Source organism: Amphiura filiformis, chromosome 2, assembly GCF_039555335.1.
Source record: "Amphiura filiformis chromosome 2, Afil_fr2py, whole genome shotgun sequence".
NCBI lineage: Eukaryota > Metazoa > Echinodermata > Ophiuroidea > Amphilepidida > Amphiuridae > Amphiura > Amphiura filiformis.
The window spans coordinates 78,157,830-78,178,965 of record NC_092629.1 but is presented as its reverse complement, the minus strand read 5'-3'; the positions used below and the strand labels follow the sequence as shown (position 1 = coordinate 78,178,965).

Genomic DNA, 21,136 nt, shown 5'->3' with positions numbered 1-21,136 from the left:
GAATTCTTGAACGATAGACCGTATGGTTGCAATGTGATGATTGAAACCGCTCGCGCTCTTGTCCATTCTAGGTGAGCAGAGTTTTCCATGTCGTAGAGTGGTGTATCTGATAATTCATACGATAGATCTTTGAGAATAATATTAGAAAATTATGAAAATATCCTGTTATCGTGCAAAAACCAACTATCCTGTTAATATTGGTTTCTATAAAACCCTACTGTAAGGCTTGCACTTTGAAAGAATATGGTAAGCTCCATGTCTGCGCATTGAAAACCTAGCCTGCGCATTGAAACCAAAAAACAAATCGGTTTTATTGAAGTCATTAACATTTTTATGCGTAGCCACATATATCGTGTGGAATGGACTGTAGAAAAATAGATAAAAAGCAAAACACCAGGAACCATATGGACTGCTGGTATTTTAATAATGTTCATATACATTCAAACAAATAATTGATAACATTTAAAGAAATAAGTGAATATAAGTTTTGAATAAAATCTTGCACCTTTTACTTTTACAACTTGCTTTGTTGCGTCTGATACCATGGTGACGCTGATTGCTCCGCTGTCTATGTTGGCGAAGCACAATTGGTCTTGAAAGCCAGAATCAACCAACACAGGAGGCCTAGTTCCAACGAGACTCAGAACTCTGCTGCTGATTATACATCCACCTTTAAGACACGGGTCATGACATTGACATCGAGAACGCGGTGATTTTTGAAAGAGGGCCGTGGTACAGGAGAGGTATCGAGGAAGCCATCTGGGAGAGAGTAGAGCAGCCGTCACTAAACAAGAAAGGGGGAGTGAGATACAACTTACCTCATCTCAACCGAGCCATCAAGAAGATCCCAAGTCGTCTTCAAGTATCCTAATGACCAATCCAGTGGTATGACGTAACGTAGCAAGACATTATTAACCGATTATGGTTTACTGATGACGTCGTGTGATCGTGTGACAGGTGTGGCCCTACATCGTAACATCTTATGACCTCATGCTGTCAATCACATGACGTCATCAGTGAGGAATATACCGATTGTAGACAAGATATCATCACAGCATCACCATCTGCAGGAGACGCTAGTCGAACTAGTGAAAACTTTCCAGGTGAGCGAAAAATAGTGTAGTGTTGAAGTTCAAACTTTAATTCATTTTATTTACCACTACATATGAATATCCACTCGTATATTTTATATCTTGTGTGCAATTAACACCAGCAAGTTAGGTTACATAGTCCAGAATAAGTAAGTAATGTGTTGTTAAAAATGAGGTCAATTTTGTTCATTTATACGTTCATCCAACAAAATGTTTAGTCTGTGATTTATGAAATTTTATTTATTACCCTTTCTGTGTGAAAGTTGTGTTCCAAAATACTGTCAGTAATGATTTAGCTTAGGTTGGATTCCATATGTTACCCTCTTAAACAATGGGAGTGCAGGATATCAGACACACTTTTTAAGTGTCAAGTGCAGAATATAATGTAAAGAAATTGAAACAATCCTTTAATTTTGCCAATCTGTTTCCAGCTCATTCAAAATATCATTATACTCTTCGACACTTCCCTGAACAATAAAAACACCGAGGTAAAATGTGCAGACAATAGTAAACAGGCTGAATAAATACAACAGTAAGCGGTCTATTATCATAGATAAACGCCGCCATTGAAGATGCTCTGGTGTTTCTACATTCTTTATCATGATAGTGTCCGTAATGTATTTCAATAACTCTACAGTCTCACAAGATGCTTGTCGTTCCTGACCAACAGAATCTCCATTGCCTGTGCTGTTATCAACTTTTCCATTCTCAATAATATCATGCCCACCTGCGTGATGATTTTCAGTGACAGACCTACTTACGAAGTCTGCCGCTAGGTTGACGTGGCTTTACTACGAATAGGTAGATAGACACAGAAGTCTGGGAATTATTTCCAGAAACACTCGTTTCATCCATCTTGGCATTGGTTGCGTTATACCACTCACGTGCATGACAACACCAGTTGAAATCACAGAAATACATACCATGGCAATCATGCATAGGAAATAGGTACCTATCAAATAAAAATATCATAACAAATGATGACGCTAGAAATAAAACCTGACTGGCTATATTAAACTGTGTATCCGTAATTTGTATATTTTGATTATGAGTTGGCAAAGTTTTACAGTCATTTTTTATATTCTAAATTATCATACCGATTACGGGTGAGTCGTCAGAGCTCGGTGGTATATTCTCGGCGATCAACTGTTGAAACACGACCAAAGCCAACAAATTGGTGATAGATAGCGTGAGCTTCTCTCCGCAATCAGGAGGCAGGTAAAATACTAGTAGCGACAGAATAGAGAGGAATAGACACGGTAACACCATATAGAAAAGGTAGAAAGTGGGGTATCGTTTGAATACAAGTCGATATTGTATTTCTGGGTATGGCTCTGGACAGCAAAGGTATGTCGTTACTACACGTCTGGAACGGACAGCCACCATGTCCCATACACCGTTATGTGCATACCTATTGAAGAAGAAAGAGAAAATCAGAATTCAGTGAGAGCAGACTAATAAAACTGCGGGGCTCCAACCGGTACCATCACTCAGTCTGATCCCCACTTTGTATACGTTGTTTGTCACCGTGACGGTCGCTTGAGACACCACGTTTTCATGCAGGAATTTCTATATAGTACTCAGTCAAGCTTTCCAGAATGTGACCTTAGCCTAGGCTAAACCCTTCAGTCTTTCAACAACTACGCACGGTCATAGGGTTGCGCTGTTGGTGAAGGCAACGTGAAGGATTGTCGAAAAAAAAGGCGGATCCATTAGAGGCCAGAAGGATTCAGCTAACCTTAGCACGAGGTTATTGACAACATGCGGCATTTTAGGGCCCATGATGCAGTCATGGTCCATGGCAAAGGCGATTCGACCTTTGTGGCATTAAACCCAGTTAACAGGAAATTAATCCAGTAAATCGATTCAGTAAAGCAAATAAGCTCATGCATTCGATCACTAACGGCAACAAGCTTCGGTCGATTACCCCAGCTGCAGCGTGTGTAAACTCTAATTTGCATAGAGGCTGTACGTGAAATTATTGATTGGCTCCTCCAAACAAAGGATTTGAACCGGTGCACGTAATCATGGCGCAGTGCAGTCCATTCAATCAAATGTTGTCATCAACCTATTTGATCGCAGTGCATTGTTATGTGTGTGAGACGAACTGTCGCGGTTGATTGCAATCAAACAAACGATGTCTTATGTATTACTTTGTTCCGTGATGAAAATCGTGATGTTTTATTCAATCACTCTTGAAAAATGTATTTCTTTTGTAGGCCTATTACTTTGTTTTGTGATGAAAATCGTGATGTTTTATTTCATCACGCTTTAAAACAAACGATTTCTCATGTATTACTTTGTTTCGTGATGACAATTTTGATGTTTTATTTCATCACTCACGAAAAATTGATTTCTTATGTATTACTTTGTTTCGGGATGAAAATCGTGATGTTTTATTTCATCATCACGCTCTAAAACAAACGATTTCTTATGCATTATATTTGTTTTGTGATGAAAATCGTGATGTTTTATTTCATCACGCTCTAAACAATAATTATAGTTACATGCATTTCAAGAAAAAAATCTTATTAAAACGGTAGGCCCTATGTTGTTTAGAAAAAATGTAGAAAGTGATGATGATGATGATGTCGATGATGATGATGATGATGATGATGATGATGATGATGATGTCTCCAAAAGTGTCCCGGTTTGTTTTTCTTGCCCTAAATCGTGCGTATCTATTAATAAGGCACTTCAATAATCAATAATCAGTCCCGCGACTGCCTTCACAGCTCCACTAACTAGCTACTAACTTGGGTTATGGGCCCTGATTTTCATGTTCACTGTCACTTACTCATCAGCGCTGTACGACCCTTTGTCAATTACCTACAGTACCAAATTTCGGCATACTATTTAAAAACTCATCATGATGATCGAACAGAGCGTACTTTAAATCTAGCTTGTACCGTTTTCGTGTGGCATTCTTCAGAAGTGAGCGGTCCGTTTACCAAAATTTTCGGTCAAATCTCCATTCAATTAACACGGGAGTTGGCTAGCTATGCCTTGCCCCCACTCACTATTTTACCAAAGTACGAATATTTCTGAACATCTAACCTAGCTGTAATTTTAGGTCATGTTAGAGAAATATATTTGCTAGAAGTTTTTGAGAGTACTTTTAATATTGGCCGGTTATTTTTCACACATTGACGTTAACTAGGCAAATGCCTATCCTTATAACGTGGCACGATTTGTAGAGGTCACGGCTCAATGGTGAGAGCACTGTGTATTGTGTATAGGAAAACGGACAGTAACTGCAGTATGCCTATAGTAAAAACGTTGCTGATATGGGACGGACATGTTTAAGGAATATGATGCGCAAAAGAAAAATGATTTACCTCTCCTGTGAGGCATCGGCGCTTCTTTCTGGTTCCAAGTTGATGCCGAATCCATCGTAAGACCAGGAAAGGAACAACATTTCACATACTTGGGTGTCAAATGGGAACCATCGAACTCGAATGTTGCATGAATTCATGTATATGACTGGAGCATACCAGATTATTGTACCGTCTGAGAAAATCAGAGCTCTTGTACCGGGCTTTGCCCTCTCGAAGCCAATATCGGCACTGCAAAATACAAAAATGGAACAAATCTGAAAATACCGTCGAGTGTATTACATATTGACAGATCGAGAAGGATGATAACTTTGGCAATCTGTTATATATGTGAGATGTACGATTTTACAACCTTTTAATGTTTTGAAAGTAAGTTTTAAGTGTCTACTTTTATTAGACACATGAACTGCTGAACATGGGAAGTTTATAAACTATGCCCAATACAACTATTCAACGCTTCCCCAATGTCCATTTCTTGATACATTTGCGATTGATATCCGTCACTATGTAAAATACCCCGGTTTTGACATCCGTCACCTATGTAATAAACAACTCCCGATTATTACGTAACTTTATCGTAATATCTGAACAAACTTGCAATGTAGTTAGGTTATCAATACGGTAACATGTATTAAGCGAATGAAGAATATTATTGTAGATGATATATAATTATAATAATTCCGGGACAACCGGACATACATAATTAATTAATTTAAAGGCACTCACTTATCACTGAGCGTTATATCTGGTATCCATATCGATGTAATTGGCACATTGAATGTGTCAATTCCATCATATTCGTCAGGATTCCATCTAAGGAATTCGTCTTCCCAGGCCTAAATGGTATAAAGAAGATAATTTATCATTTTCCACAAAACAAAATACGAGTGGTACCTCTGATTTTAAGGATTGATGCACACATATAGTGCATCTATTTAGGAGAACATGGTCATATTAGTAAACTAGTGAATAACATAAAGCCTAAAACTGAATTCAACATAAGATACTAGCGCCATCAGTGGCTACTCTCTTCATAGATGTAAATAAGTAAGTGTAAAGTATATCTATACAAAACACAACAAATATTAAACACCTCATTTGTGTCCATAAAATGGGCACATTATGTTTTTCAAATGTAGTAGCGCAATAATTCAATAATGGAACCTTGTCCAATAGCTTAAATGGTTCATCTGTTTGACCTTTCCTTTAAGGGATGGAATAAGCGATTTGAGTGTTTCGACAGTACTTTTTAGGGGACATGAGAGCACATCAGACGTTTCGAATTGCATTCTGAATACCAAGCATGTATATCTGATATGAAATAATTTTAATTTTTTGAAAACCACGATATAATACAAATTTTATGACAAAGTATAAAAATTGATATTTTTCAAATTTTTGATATAACAGTCCTCGAAGTAAATTTTGTAAATCTAATGATATATTCTTAAAGTGGATGTAGCTGGGAGGAAAAGCCGACGTTCATTTGAAAGTTTTGACCTTTCATGTTGAAGATATGGATTTTTTTCCCAAAAAGCCTTTTTTTTTTTGGTGTTTTGGGAAAAAATCCATATCTTCAATACGAAAGGTCAAATTTTTCAATTGATCGTCGGCTTTTTATCCCACCTACATACACTTTAAGTATAAATCATCAGATTTATAAAGTTTACTTCGAGTACTGCTAAATATCAAAAATATCAATTTTTAATGATTTGCCATAAAATGTGTATTACATTGCGAATTTCAAAAATCAAAATTATTTGATATCAGAAGGCCATTCTTCGTATTCAGAATGCAATTCGATGTGCCCAAACGTTCATACCCCTTCCCTTAAAGACGCATCTATGTTTCACATCAACGTTTTATTGTTACGATTTGTTTTGTGGGGTGTATCCTTGTGGTGGAGGGTTTGGGGCATATTTACGCATTATATGCGCCATGTCAAAAACAGACACTTTGGGGCAGGTTATCAATTTTGAGGTTTTTACATACACCTCTTGATAAATTTGTGAATATTTTTGCAAAATATTATAGGGGCAAGGAATCCAGTTACTACACTGGATTTTCAGTGACTCAAGATAAGCGGTACCTTATTTATGATAAGAAAAGAGGTATCGCTAAAATGTACCTCATTATTTGACATGAAGCACTTGTCTTGAATCACTGTAGTCACTTAAGTTATGGTATTATAAAATTTGAAATTGAGAAATCGGCCTTTAAAAATATTATTGACAATGTTGAGAGTGGGAATTACCTTGAAAAATGTCTCAAAAAAATACAAGATGCCAGTTATATTCCGGTATGAAACTCTCAGACAATACTTTAAACATTAATAACATCACAAATTCGCAACAAACCAAAATTGTGAAAAATTTTTTTTGGCTATTTCTTCATTTACGATCCTGCCCAAAAGTGTCTGCTTTCGACATAAATTTACATATATAGACGTGTGGCATTCTTCGATCGACCTACCGCTTTTAAAAACGTTCCTACTGTGAAGGTCTGTTCTCTGGTATTCTATTTGGAAAAATCATAAACAACAGAAACGGTCAATATTATTTTTTTTATATATTTATAGACCATTCTTCTGATTGGCACGCTTTAGCCGTTGATGGGGCAGAAAGCCATGATCTCGTTAAAATCATGTGATATCCTTCATAAAATCACGTAATAAAATCTCAGCATTTAACAAAATCAATATCGTTTTCAAAAACAAGAAAGTCTCCACCACAGGAAAACGTCCAGTATTTTTTCTGTATAACAGCGAACTAAATTTATGATAACTATCGACGTTTTCCAAAACTCTTGAACAAAATTTTGATGCTCTCCAGAGATCTTACTCCAACGGCTACTAAACTTTACATGGCCTGACAGAATATCCAATATGCAACTCTATATTAAATAAACGAAAAGAAACACATTGGAGCAAGAAAATAAAGAAACGCCCGGCTATCATGGCTAGGACATCTACTGAGACTGCCAGAAGACAGACACATCAGCCATAAAATCCATGGCAGAATATCTGCGCAAAATAAAAACCTAGAGCAAAGCCAAAAACTGCTTGGAAGTCTTTGATCCAAAAAGAACTGAAACAACTAAATGATACTGTAATGTCACACAGGCTTCAAATCGCATCTGTGGTACGAATTTTATTGATGGCGCCATGTCGACAGACGAATAGCGTACCTGATGATAATGATGATGATGGTGATGATGGGCTTCGTTTTAATTTACGAGATTATTGATGCCAATGCTATTTACCACATCTAAGGCTGAATTGCCAATTATAAGAATAATCTATATATACTTTTGGAATTTATCATTTTTATCGAGTATAAAGTTTAAAAGGGGTCTTTTTAACTTTTCAGTTTTCGGTTTCGGTTTCAGATCGAGTCTTTTTTTTCGAGTCTTTTGTTGCTCACTAAAATGTTGAAGGAAGTAAATTTTTGTTTTTGGTTTGTTAATTTCTGACATGAAAACTTGGTTGGTGCTAATCCAGACAAGTGTCTACATTGTCCGGTCTTAATTCGCGATAAGTTGTACGGCTTCAATTGACTTGCATTCGGAGTATAGGCACTTCCGCATAGGCGGGTCGTGAAAATAGTCTGGCATCAAAATAAATACTAACCATGTTGCCAAGTTGTAAGCAAGAGTCGGTCATATTGAGAGAGATTGAAATTGCCAAATATCTCCCAAAAGGGCATTGAAGTGGCGATAAGGTAATCGTTTTGCCTTAGAATTGCCTTAGAGCGAAGGTATTTTATTTTAATCATTTGTAACAATAGCAATTGCTAATCGGATGATTTGTTGGGCCCATATGCGAGACTTAAATTTATTTTAAATGTTTATTTTTGTCAGTCATTGAGAGGGGGAGATGGAATTACTAGAAAGAGAAGAACACGAGAGGAGAGAGAAGGGCCGGGACGGAGATGAGAGACTTATTCGGAAAGGGGTGGTGAGGAAGCAAAATAGGGAGATATACATTAATACGAAAAATTCAAGAGGGAAGGGCGACAGGCCCTTAGCTAGGATTTATCGGGGTGCGATCGGCTCAATACCTGGTTCTTGTGTAATGGCGCTAATTTTCAACGTTTTTACAGATCATTCTGATTGTGTCTCATTAATGTGAACTAGTTTAACAACACCGAAGGATATTCCCCAATATGCTTTAGAGGACAATGACCACTAAAAACACCCGTGTTCTATAATCTTTCCCTTTCCAGCCTTAATGACAGCAGGTATCCACCTCTATTGAAATAAGCTGATTAGTACTTCAAACTTAGCAATGAATTCAAGTTACATATCAACTCACATAATCACATTTTCGTTTCTGAACAATAGACTAGCAGAAACTGAAAAGATAACAAGAACCAAACATAGATATGAAGAAAGTTGGAGAACGGAGAAGAAGGAACAATATGAATTATGACTAGGTTTGTTTAACTTTGTAATGATTGCTTTGATTACTTACCAAATCGAGAAGGTTTCTAAATACTAGTCTGTAGGTAACAGTGGTGATTGTTGTAGAGTTCATCACAGGTCTAACATCCTTCACGTAGTTTTGGAAAAGATGGCGGTGTAGGTCCATCATTGTCTTATTTTCATCACAGTATACTAGTACGAGAGAAAAACCAAATATACAACAATAACAGTAGCGCATCCCATATAACGCAACGAGACAAGATAATTGAAATAAACCTAAATGCAAAGTCAATTGATTTATACATTTTACAATAAGTTCTGTTACACTAAAAGTTCTGGACAATTGATGTATCCTGATTTAAACTTTTCCAGCGAAAACCTCTACTAAGCTAAGTCCACTCATGACTTGAACTTATAAACATCTCAAAAAACGTAATTACCCCCTTTAAATATAAATGGCCATTGTAGCAATTGACTTATTATTGACGTCACAGCGTACATTTAAATCATTGTAACCCAAGTAACCTAAGATTTGAAAGTTGCAGTAAATTCTATTGATTTGTTTTCAGTATAATTAGGCATATCACCCCAAAAATAAGCGCAGCAGAAACACGTTATTTAATGTTTCTACATGAATGAGCTTTATTAAAGAATCAAAAATCAAAAACGGAATTGAAATCGGTCAATGCATTGTGATGTAGTGTCAATTTTAAGATGCTCGTAAATGGAATTAAAACCTGCCACAAATGGCTATAATGACAAAATTGGCACATTTCGAGATTTTGAAGGTTTATTTGGACCCTTGCTTGAAAAAGCAGCGTTAATTTAAGTATCACAGGTTAAATGCCTATCTTTCCGTACTTCGTTAAAGAAAACAAAATTTAAAAATCTATCATTGAATAATTATAATAAATTAACCAAATATACTATTTTAGCTATTTCAGCCAATCTGCAGACAAATTAAAGGTGAAAAAATGACTAAGTTCAGCTAATTAATATGCAAAATTGATGCCAATAGAAAACCGTACATGATATCAGGGTGCGGGTTTTTTTTGCACACATATGTATACAAAGTTATTTCAATTGATAACAAAAAATACACAAAAAGTAATTAATTATGCAAATTAGCTAATTACAGCTAATTATGTATTCATGATATTATTATGTAAATTAGGCATGACTAGTTTTGGTTTTTCAATATTTAATGAAAGTCTATCCATTCACCATAAATTTGTCTAGTATGAACCTGTTATGATGTTGAATAAAGAAACTGCAGTTAATTACTTAAATATAAGACAAAAAAATACAAAGTTTGACATTTTGACGATGTCTGGAATAGAATTCTCATTTTTTGCTGTAAACATGGCATGTGTCACCATTTCTCAAAGCTAAATCCGAAAAGTACAAATAAAAATTCATTTGCAATGAGACTTTAAATTAACATTTTGTTATCTGGATTAACAGGGGAAGACAAATGGTAAAAAGAACAGCCATTCTACTGTATCGCGTATACAAAAATAGTATGGCCTTGGACACACACAATGGCTTAGAGCTATTGTGGTTTGGAAAATTACTCCCTAAAAATTTCTTTGATAATGTTTTGTTTTTAATTAGTTTTACTCAAGGCAAGGGAAGTGCTTCATTCGTTGTCGACGGACATAATTTACATGCTAAGAAAGATTAATATTTCAGCTAAATGGTGGTAGGTCCCTTTATTTCAATAGGCCTATATTTACTGATTTATGAGCGATCTTCAAAAATCCATAAAAACAGGCAGTAGCTCTTAAACAAAACAATATTTAATTTTTGCGGACCCGATGGTAGCCTCGGAAAGTCTTCACACACCATATATTAAAAATTCAAACATTTTGGATAAATGAAGCATTATGAGGAAATTCATTTTTTGACATGATGTTTTCTAAAATTGGTCAACTTTGAAGCGCGCGCTTTTCAATTCACTGTTATGCTTGCATGTACAGTGTGGCAGAATTATTCTGCAGCCACTGTGACATACCTAGTATAATGGAAGGAAATCTGTGTAATGATATCCGAGTGTTTTTGTATTATTGTAAGTGCAACTTTCAAATCTGAACATCACTACATTAATGATTGGTGTTTTATTGTTTTTGGGGCTATCGTATCAAATTAAGTGTCAAAATGCGCAGAAATAAATTCTACTATTTTGCAGCCCGGTTTTGAATAATGGCCATTATTAAAAGGGGGTAATTACTTTTTTTGAGATGTTTATATCATTTGTGTACACATCATTGCACAGATGGCAACTTTCAAACCGGTGCTGCATTCACCCAATCACTTTACTTTCCTCATTAGCCATAGTGATTAAGATGCATCAACATTGTAACAACGTTGAACAACGTTATAGTGTTACCAGGGTCAGCTATCCATTTGTACAAAAATATAGCATAGAGGTATGTTCACGTATGTTCACGTATGTTCCATGTTAACGTATACATTGCGTGCTGTGCAAATTTATTTTCTACCACACAGATTGCCGAATAGGCCTTAACTACACATGAAGAACGGTCACAGGGTGACAGTTTTGCTTTGAGTGTGAAAATAATGAAAATCTCCCTCCCAGATATGTGATGCGATAAAGCAAAATCAGTCGGAATATATTTATACATTTTCAGTTTGTTATAGTATAGGAAAAAGCAGTTACAAAGCTGCATTTTGCAGAAAACCCCATTGAAATTGAACAACCAGTTCCAAAGATATGAGCAATTAAAGAGTTTTCAAAACAACAGGAAACAAAATTGTTTGGCTATATCTCAAAATCAATAGAGTGATACTCAGATTCCCATGAAACCTAAAAATAACAACCTCAGACAGAACTGGGCGCCGACGTGCTGCTTGAATTCGGTCCGATATTATCATTTGCCTCTGAATCACGGACGGAATTTCTTTTACCTTACCATCGATTGCATTTTGGTACAGGACACATGTAGGTGTCCAGTTCCGTATGGTCTTGACAGAACAGCGCACATTTTATTCCGCGATTAACTATTAACATTTTATGGTCTTACCATTTGACGAAAGCTGCGATAGTATGAGTACAACAGAAGTGATGTCCATTAACGATCTCTCCATTCTTCTTCTCATCTTCTCATTTGCTTTTCAAAATGTCTTCAAATGCACGTAAATAAGTGTCCTGCAACAAAACAATCAAACACATTAGCCAGTCGAGATAAAAAGCAATTACTCTTGGAAAAAATTAAACTATTTAAACATATTATTAAAGATATCAGACATTTTGGTCGGTCAAAGGTGACACCGTGATATATTATAGTGATACAATATGTATATCTTCCATACCACTTTTTCTTAATATCTCAAATACATGATTTTGTTATTTCTAATTCAAACTAAAAAAGAATATTATCATTATCATTATTATTATTATTATTATTATTATTATTATTATTATTATTATTATTATTATTATTATTATTATTATTATTATTATTATTATTATTATTATTATTATTATTATTATTATTATTATTATTATTATTATACCCTGAGACGGGTCTTGTCTTAAACCCGTACGTTTGCAAATATAATGTTATAAAATATCGGAGATATATAGGCCCCAAACTATTCACGCCATTGTACACATGCAGCAAGATCTGAAACATGTTAAACTCGCTTGACCGGCAACCAATGCAGCTCGCGTAAAAGTGGTGAAGAGCTGGTGCGCCTACCAACACAGAAAATGAGTCGCGCAACACGGTTTTGGAGTCTTTGAAGACGCCCAACATTATAACGAGATATACCACCTAACAAAGAATTGCCGTAATCAAGCCGAGAAAGGACTAAAGATCTCACTGCATGTGCACAGGTGTCCTGGTCAATAAAACGTCGGATGCGGGAAATATTGCGCAGATGGTAATTGATAGTGCGACATAAAGCATTAACCTGCAAATCCATATTGAGATGGTGATCAAAGGTTATACCTAAATTCCTAATAGATGGAGAGGGATCAATCACCGATTCACCGATCTTCAGATTTACACAGAGTGCCGAATTGATTTGCCTTGGCGAAGAGATGATGAAAAGCTCCGTTTTCGTGTCATTGAGCTTCAATTTGTTTTTCAACATCAATGTTTGACTTCGGCAATGCAATTTGCTAGGTTAAGCTGCGCTGCCTCAAAATCACCCTCAATATGGCAGCCAGAATTATGCTTGTTAAAACCCTCTAAATCAGGAGCGTGGGAACCAATTACCCTACACACAATTCACCCCAATACCTATTAATAATGATAATGTAAAGTTCAAACAAATATATCAAGGGGGTATCGGGGCATGGAAATGATAGGAAATGATTTAAACATATTTTAATTGAGATTAATTGAGTAGACTGATCAATATTCTTTTAGTTTGAAGGAAAACAGACATACTGTTTTCATAATACATGTATATTATTTACACTTGCTTTGTTGCTTACTGTTTTTTATCAATAATCAAGTATAGTTAACGAGCATAAATAACTGAAAGGCTCATTATAGTTGAAGACCAATTAAAAGACTAGTTTGCGTATGACGTTTTGTCAACAAGACCAAAACTGCCGCACTATGCAAGTCACCAACAAATCAGTCCGAGCCTTTGCCCTTATCAGGCCGAGCCGTCAGACGCAAACTAGTATTTTTAATTTGGTCTTTAATTTATATGTAAGTTTTTGGTGTTACCTTCATACAAGCATCGCGAAATATTTATATCCTTAGGTCCGTATGCACAAAAGAGTTACACTGGGTGTAAAGTTAGACCGGGTCTAAGTGGAATTAAGTGCCAGGAGAAAGGACATTTTTCCGTTACATTTTACAAATTATTTTGTTTTATTTTTGAACATTGCACTTAAATTTTTAGAATTTGCCAACTACTCTAGGAATGAAACAAGAGTAAAGGACCATAGCGCCCTCTTTGATGATTGGCTGCATGTCACTTTCGCTCTGTAAATGTTTCATCAAATTTGATATTTTAAAGACGTTTTTGTGTATTTTTCGTCAATATAGGAATTGCGTGAGTACATTTTATAATGGATAACAGAACTTGATTGAATTTTTGGAATCAGCAATTGTGCTATTTTGTCTTATTTTTGAATCTCAACGATCAGCGTTATATCTTGTGTATTATACAAATGCAGAATTTGGAAGCAACTCTCTAACATAGTGCATTGACAGTGTATTGTACTTTAACTTTTTCACACTATCCGTCGTTTTATCTTTTCAGTTTCTGTTTCCGTATCCGTAATAGTTTTTGTAAGTTATTGTTATTCTGAAGTGGTAGTCTCCCAGGTATGACCAATCTTTTATTCTAGCCTTTTGTTAGTTACTGAAAATTTGAAGCTCGTGAATTTCAGTTTTCGTTTTGGTAAGTTATATTGATTTTTTACATAAAACCTTGAGATGTGCGGTTGGGTGCCAATCTAGACAAAAGAAGAGTCTAAATTTTACGGTCCTAAATTCGCGGTAAATTGTACGGCTTCAATTGACTTGTGTTTGGTGTATATGTACTTACGCCTAGACGTAAGTGGATCGTAAAAAAAGTCTTGCATTGAAATATATACTGACCATGTTGCCAAGTTATAAGCAATGAGTCTTTCATATTGGCGATGAAAGGAGCGTCTAAAATAGTCAAATATCTCCCAATGTGGCGCGTACAAGTGGTGATTTGGTAATCATGTTTTATATTGAAATGCAATACAAAAGAATTTGCATTGGAGCAAAGATAATGTATTCTATTCATGGCAAGCTAATCTGATAATTGGTTGGGCCTATATGCAAGACTCCGGTTTATTTTAAATGTTTATTTTGGCAGAGCTTATTTTCAGTAAGGGATCATACTGATAAATTTCGCGAGGGGGAGGGAGGGAGGGAGGGAGATACTAAGTTGAGACTGAACAAGCGAGAGTGGGAGGGGGTGAGGAAGAAAGAGAGGAGAGGGAGAGACGGAAAGGCTAGAAAGAGAAAGCTCGAGAGGAGAGAGTAGGGACCGGGGAGGGAGTGGGGAGCCTGATCATGGGGGGGGGGGGGGGGGGGGGAGGAAGCAAAATAGGGAGATAGACATTGATACGAGGGAAGGGCGACACTCTGGCCCTGCACAAGTGCAATGGGGCGCGACAGGCTCATAAGCGGATCTTTTGTGATTGAAGGGCTTATTTTCAACGTTTTTACAGAAAAAGTGGACCTTTTCATTCGGATTTGCATTTTGTCATAATAATGTGAATCAATTTATCACTGTCAAACACGAGAGGGCGCTAGACCATTAAAACAGCGGTCGTACACCGGTGTTCATTTATCTCCAGCCTTTATGTGCTTTATTGACACAGGCAATTACCTCTATTGAAATAAGCTGATTGGTACTTCAGAGTTAACAATGAAGTCAGATTACAGTAAACTTACTGAATCCCTTGCGTTTTCGTATCTGAACAATAGAGTTACGGAAACTGAAAAGATAAAAAGACCCTATGCCTCCACGAATATACAGTGAGGATATCCTACTTAATCTGAACAAAAGGTGTGATCAACAACATTGTTATAATATTGAACCATCTATCTGGACTACGTTGAGCAACCTTGGTATTGCCAGAAAAACAAGACGAGGTTGCCGTGGAGGAAAGGGGAAAGGACGCAAAATCGAAGTTCATATCACGCCCAAGCCATTTGATTTGAAACCACCAACATCTAAGCTGGAACTAAATTTCACTTAGACCTGGTCTAACTTTAGACCGGGTCTATCTCTTTTGTGCATACGGACTTTAACCCTTAGCCTAACCCAAACCCTGAACTCTAATCCTAAACCCTAAAACCAAACCTTAGAATTATTGAATAATGCTTACATGAAAGTACGTAGAACCAATTTTGGCCAATATTTTGCTTAAATGTCCACGGTACTTTTATGTTACAGAGTTTCGAAATCTGGTCAAAGTGTTAGGATGTTTTGACATACCTGTACGCACCCCAGTTATCATTGGTGCCTACTGAACACCTGCCTATATCTAGATATGCAATAAATATTATGCTATGAATTATACCATAAATTATTTGGTGACTTTGTTGAATTGCCTCCATTGAGGTAGGCCTAATACCAACGGAGTGACACTCGTTTATGACCCCTCTATTGTTTTTTTCTCATTTGTGTACAGCGAAGCGCATATTACCAATTCCCGCATTCAATCAATGTTGCATTAAATTAGTATCACCACCCGGCGTACATGAAAAAACAAAAAAAGGACCATTTTGAATACGAGGAATGCTCTTCTGATATCAAATAATTTTGATTTTTTTTTAAATTCGCGATATAATACACATTTATGGCAAATTAATAAAAATGTATATTTTTGAAATTTAACCGCCCTCGAAGTAAATTGTATGAATTGTAAAGCCGTCCATCATATGAATTTAAAAAATTCCTTTAAAAGGAACAGGGCGGGCAAATGAAAAAATGAAAGAATGAGCAAGTCTTCACAATTAAAAACAGGGTAAATATGTCACAACATCGATTTCCAATGGGGGAATAACACAAAACGTATAAACAAAGTTAAAAGAGTTTTTAACTTTATACGTTTATAAGTTTGTTATTCCCCCATTGGAGGTTGTGTCATATTTTCCCTGATTTTAATCTTATCTATTGCTTATCCTTTGTTCTCTGCTGGTCAGTTGGAACAGATTTTCCCTGTTTTTATATTAACCCTTCACATCATAACATAAGACGTTTTATGTTAACATTTTATATAAAACATTGTTATAAAACTTTTGTAGATAATAGTTATTTAAAACATTTTCGTAATCATACCTATTACATAATTCGATATTATTTTTTAACTTTGTAACTTTATTATGATTAACATAACTGTATTTCAAAGCGTCAAACTATATCATTATTTTGTCCCAACAAAAATAATTCAGGGAATAAAATATTCATTCATATGTTTATTTATTTTATTCAACCTGGGCCATTTCTACTGGTGCACATGCATTCTAATAATTTGGCTATAATACCTTAGATATAATACCTTATACAAGCATCAGCAAGCACAATTTGTCACAAGATTTGAAAAGTAAATAGCCTATGTACACACTGAACACAATGCCCAGCAAACACAAAACGTTTTCGACATCATTCGCAAAAGGTTATAAAAGGTTGTCAGAAAATGTTTAAATGTCGGGTTATATAAAGGGTATATTAAGAGTATAAAACGTTTTCATAACCTTAAAAAACATTTTTGACAATCTACTGCTCAGCAAACAAAAATGTTTTACAGAAAACGTTTAAATGTCGGGTTATATAAAGGGTATAAAAACATTTTAATAACATTCCAAAAACATTCTTGAAACATGATACAAAACATTCTAAACAGAATGATATTTTGGGGTTGAAAAAATATTTTGCGAAAAATGTTTGCCCAAAATATTTTCAATAACGTTTTAAAAACGTTTTCATAACCTTTATATAACCCGACACTTAAATGTTATTAAAAGGTTTTGAAAAAAAACATTTTAAGAACATTTCTGTGTTTGCTGGGTTCAAATATTTTAACATAACGTTATTTAAGTATTGACACAATATTTAGCAAGAATGTTTGCAAAAATAGTTTACAATAACATTTTTTGAAAACATTTAAAAATATTGTTGTAGCGTGTTTTCATACAAAACGTTTTAAAACATTATCATGACCTTTATATAACCCGACATTTTAATGTTATTAAAACGTTTTTACCTAAACCAAAAGCCAAAATATAACTTATTTAAAACGCTTGCTGCAATTTCCAAATAGTATTTCTATTACGTAAATAATTATTTTTGTTATTTCTTTTAATACAAACACATTACTGCCTATGACGACTTTATCGTATTACTTACATATCAAAATCAAGTAATAATTACAAAACTCGCCGTATACTATCACCTCTGTGGGTGTTTGGGATATAACCGGCACGAATATTTTCTCAACACTGTGGCATGTGAAAAAGTAGGTCAATAGTCAGAGAATATAGGGCGGGTGCGGCACGCCGCACCCGCCCAAAAATTTGACCTTCTGTGTTGAAGATATAGATTTGTCCCCAAAACGCCAACAAATTTAGGTCTTTCGGGAAAAATGTATATTCCATAATAAGAGATAAACACTTTCAATTGTTGGTCGGCTTTTTATCCCAAGTACATACCATTATAAAATTAACTTTGGGGACTGTTTAATATCACAAATATTTAAGATATCAAATTTTGATAATATGCCATAAAATTTGTATTATATCGCGAATTTCAAAAATCAAAATTATTTGATATCAGAAGGAAATTCCCCGTATCCAGGATGCAATTCGATAAAAATTGCGTTTTGGGGAAAAAATCAAGCTCTTCAATACGAAACATCCAAATTTTAAAATGATTGTCGGCTTTTCCTCCCAGTTACATACACTTAAAGTAAATATACTTAGATTTATAAATTTTACTTCGAGGACTGTTAAATGTCAAAAATACCAATTTTTGATAATTTGCCATAAAATTTGTATTATATTCTAAAAATCAGAATTATTTGATATCAGAAGGACATTCTTCGTATTTAGAATTCAATTCGATATGTCTGATGTGCTCTTATGTCCAACAAAAAATATTGTGCAAGCGTTCATACCCAGCCTTTAAGGTGCTGAACTGAATTATTTTATTTTATCCATATTCAAAAATAAACTGACACGCACAAAATGAATTCACTACTCTCTAAATCCTAAGATTTAAAAATAAGTCTAAGAGACTTATTAAAATGACAAAACTTTTGAAAGACTTAAAATTCAAATCTTTATTAGAGTATAATTTAAATCCATTAGATTTGAATTTTAGGTCTTTTCAAAGTTGCCTTAATGCATTTCTTCGTAAATTTGATCTCAAGTTTTGGAATATGAGTTTGTATACCCAAATGTACAAGATGGCATTTTTGAGATCCCAGTGATTAGGAAATAAAACAATTATAACCAAAGAAAGCAAAGTAAAAAGCATGACAATTTTGACAGCCTGTAAACATTCACATGTACCACCCTGTATCAAAATGATTGGTACCCATCAATTTTCATGTTTATTGAAAGGTCTGCCTCTTTTTTCCAAAATGCAGCACTGGATACTATTAAAATTATCAGAAAATTATAATTTTTTACTTTCAATTAATCTACAAATTGTTTGGATCTTATGTTGAAGTTTGCAGATGTGTCAGACTCATCCATTACCAATGAAGACTCATTTTGATACAGCTTGTATCCATACTACTGTAAGCTGTAAACATTACAATATTTGATGCCTGTAACTCGTGACTAAGAAATGCTTGAAATATGACGTATGACAGTACCGTATGTCGACAATATTATCAGTTAGAACCTTGCTGATCTCACGAAGGAGCAACTAACCGTCATTTCTTTCCAAAGGGCTATTAACTTTATAAGAAAAGAAATTAAAACATGATTTGAGCTTACCATTAGTTTATTCCCAGCAGCACAATCCTGGTTTGTTTTACATTTTTTTAAATCAAATTACGATATTATTCCGCTTCAGAAAATGTAATGCAAATCCTGATTTCCACTAGCATTCTAACAACATCATTTACTATAATGGTCGTATAATGCAGCCGAAAACTATTACTATAGTAATGAATACAATAAATAGGTACTTTCAATTAATGCCGCTATATTGGCCAAATCCACATTATGTCATGACGTTGAACCTTAATTACTATATTATACTCATTATTATTGGATAGTGAGCATAATTATAATGCTTTAGAATTCGTTACTTTATCTTATCAATTAACCTAAAAACAGAGTAATTAACTAAATTAATAGCCATACTCATGATACGATACGGCATAATATTCATAATATTATAATATCCTGCACATCATATCAGAATCTAGCTATTCCTATTCAGATACTATTATACTATTCATGATCGTATACAGAAATCCTGGGGCGAATTTCTTGGTGAGCCAATGAAAGGATCATGGAATGTGTAATGACATAGTGAAGCTTAAATGGTTAATTATGCTTTAAATTGGAAAACATTCCTGCGAAGCGGGCCTACGTTTGATTTTTGTAAAGCTGGTGTGGTCAAATGTGAGATTAATCTCACCAACATTACATGACCACAGACATTTCTCTTCTCTTTTTCTCCCATTACTTGTCACTTTTGTGATATACCCTGGGGTGCACGCCCGTTTAAAAAGGGCTGCATACTCTAATGCTGTTGTGGTTAATCTTAGATTCCATAGTTACAATGAAGCTTAATGGAAGCGTCAATAAAAAAAAATAACATTCCTTTTTTTTTCAAGGTTTGATATAGCACGCATTAAGAGGTATCCGTTGAAAGACATTATACTTGATCGATTGATTTGTTACAAATAATATGGCCAAAAGAGCTTAAAATCTGAACCTGAGATCTGCCGAATTTTCCAGAATATTCACATAATTTTCTGGAATATTCATGTTGAGAAATCCACCCCCAGCTATTTTCAGAATGTTCCACTTGGAGAAAATATTGGCCGTTGAAGCTGAAGCTCGTGTACTTGAGTACCAGTTCTTAAGCATTACCTTAATCGTCGCACTAATAAGAGTCCTTCCACAGCCACCATTCTCCGACTTAGTGAACTGGTACTCAAGTACAACAGCTTCAGCTTCAACGGCCAATATTTTCTCCAAGTTAAAGGGGTTGCTATGGGCTCCAGACTCGGCCCTGGTTTTACCTGTATTCATGTTGGTTACCTTGAGGAGAAACTGTTCCGTGCATAAGGGACCGGTTCCTAGTCTCTACAGAAGGTACATCGACGACATTGTTGGAATTTATTCAATTTATGTGCTCCTTTTCAACATCTCTTAAATTCACCTGGACACTATCAGATACATCCGTCAACTTCTTGGATCTCACCATTAACATCGACTCTGACAGGCTTGCTACCACGGTTTATTATCAACCCACAGACTCGCACAGCTTTCTTTTGTATTCTTCCAACCGTCCCTACAAATGCAAGCAATACATTCCTTGTGCCCAGTTTAGACGCCTTCGCCGTATCTGCAGTAATAACACCACATCACCTCCAGATCATCCACCTGTACATCTGAGAACTTGATTTATGCCCCTTTTTAACAATGCCACACGGTCTATATTGGTAAAACCAAAACTCCTCTGTCTGTTCGCTTTTCCGCACATCGTAGGTCGAGAACAATGAACCTGGTAAGCATGTAGCCGCACATTTTGACAGCCAGAACCACAGTTTGGAAGATGTTAGCATCACCG

General features: G+C 35.3%; 1 protein-coding gene across 1 annotated transcript in view; it reads right to left on the bottom strand.

Moving 5' to 3' along the window:
* The window catches only part of LOC140143538 (neuronal acetylcholine receptor subunit beta-3-like), a 28,299-nt gene extending 8,939 nt beyond the window's left edge, over positions 1-19,360 (bottom strand). The window contains exons 1-7 of the mRNA XM_072165370.1: positions 19,324-19,360; positions 11,893-12,017; positions 8,898-9,040; positions 6,899-6,943; positions 5,153-5,262; positions 4,430-4,657; positions 2,189-2,502 (exon numbers count right to left, since the gene is read on the bottom strand). Of these exons, the coding sequence (XP_072021471.1) occupies positions 2,189-2,502; positions 4,430-4,657; positions 5,153-5,262; positions 6,899-6,943; positions 8,898-9,040; positions 11,893-11,968 (916 nt within the window). The 5' untranslated portion in view covers positions 11,969-12,017; positions 19,324-19,360. The remainder of the gene's footprint in view (positions 1-2,188; positions 2,503-4,429; positions 4,658-5,152; positions 5,263-6,898; positions 6,944-8,897; positions 9,041-11,892; positions 12,018-19,323) is intronic.
* Positions 19,361-21,136: the final 1,776 nt, after the last annotated feature.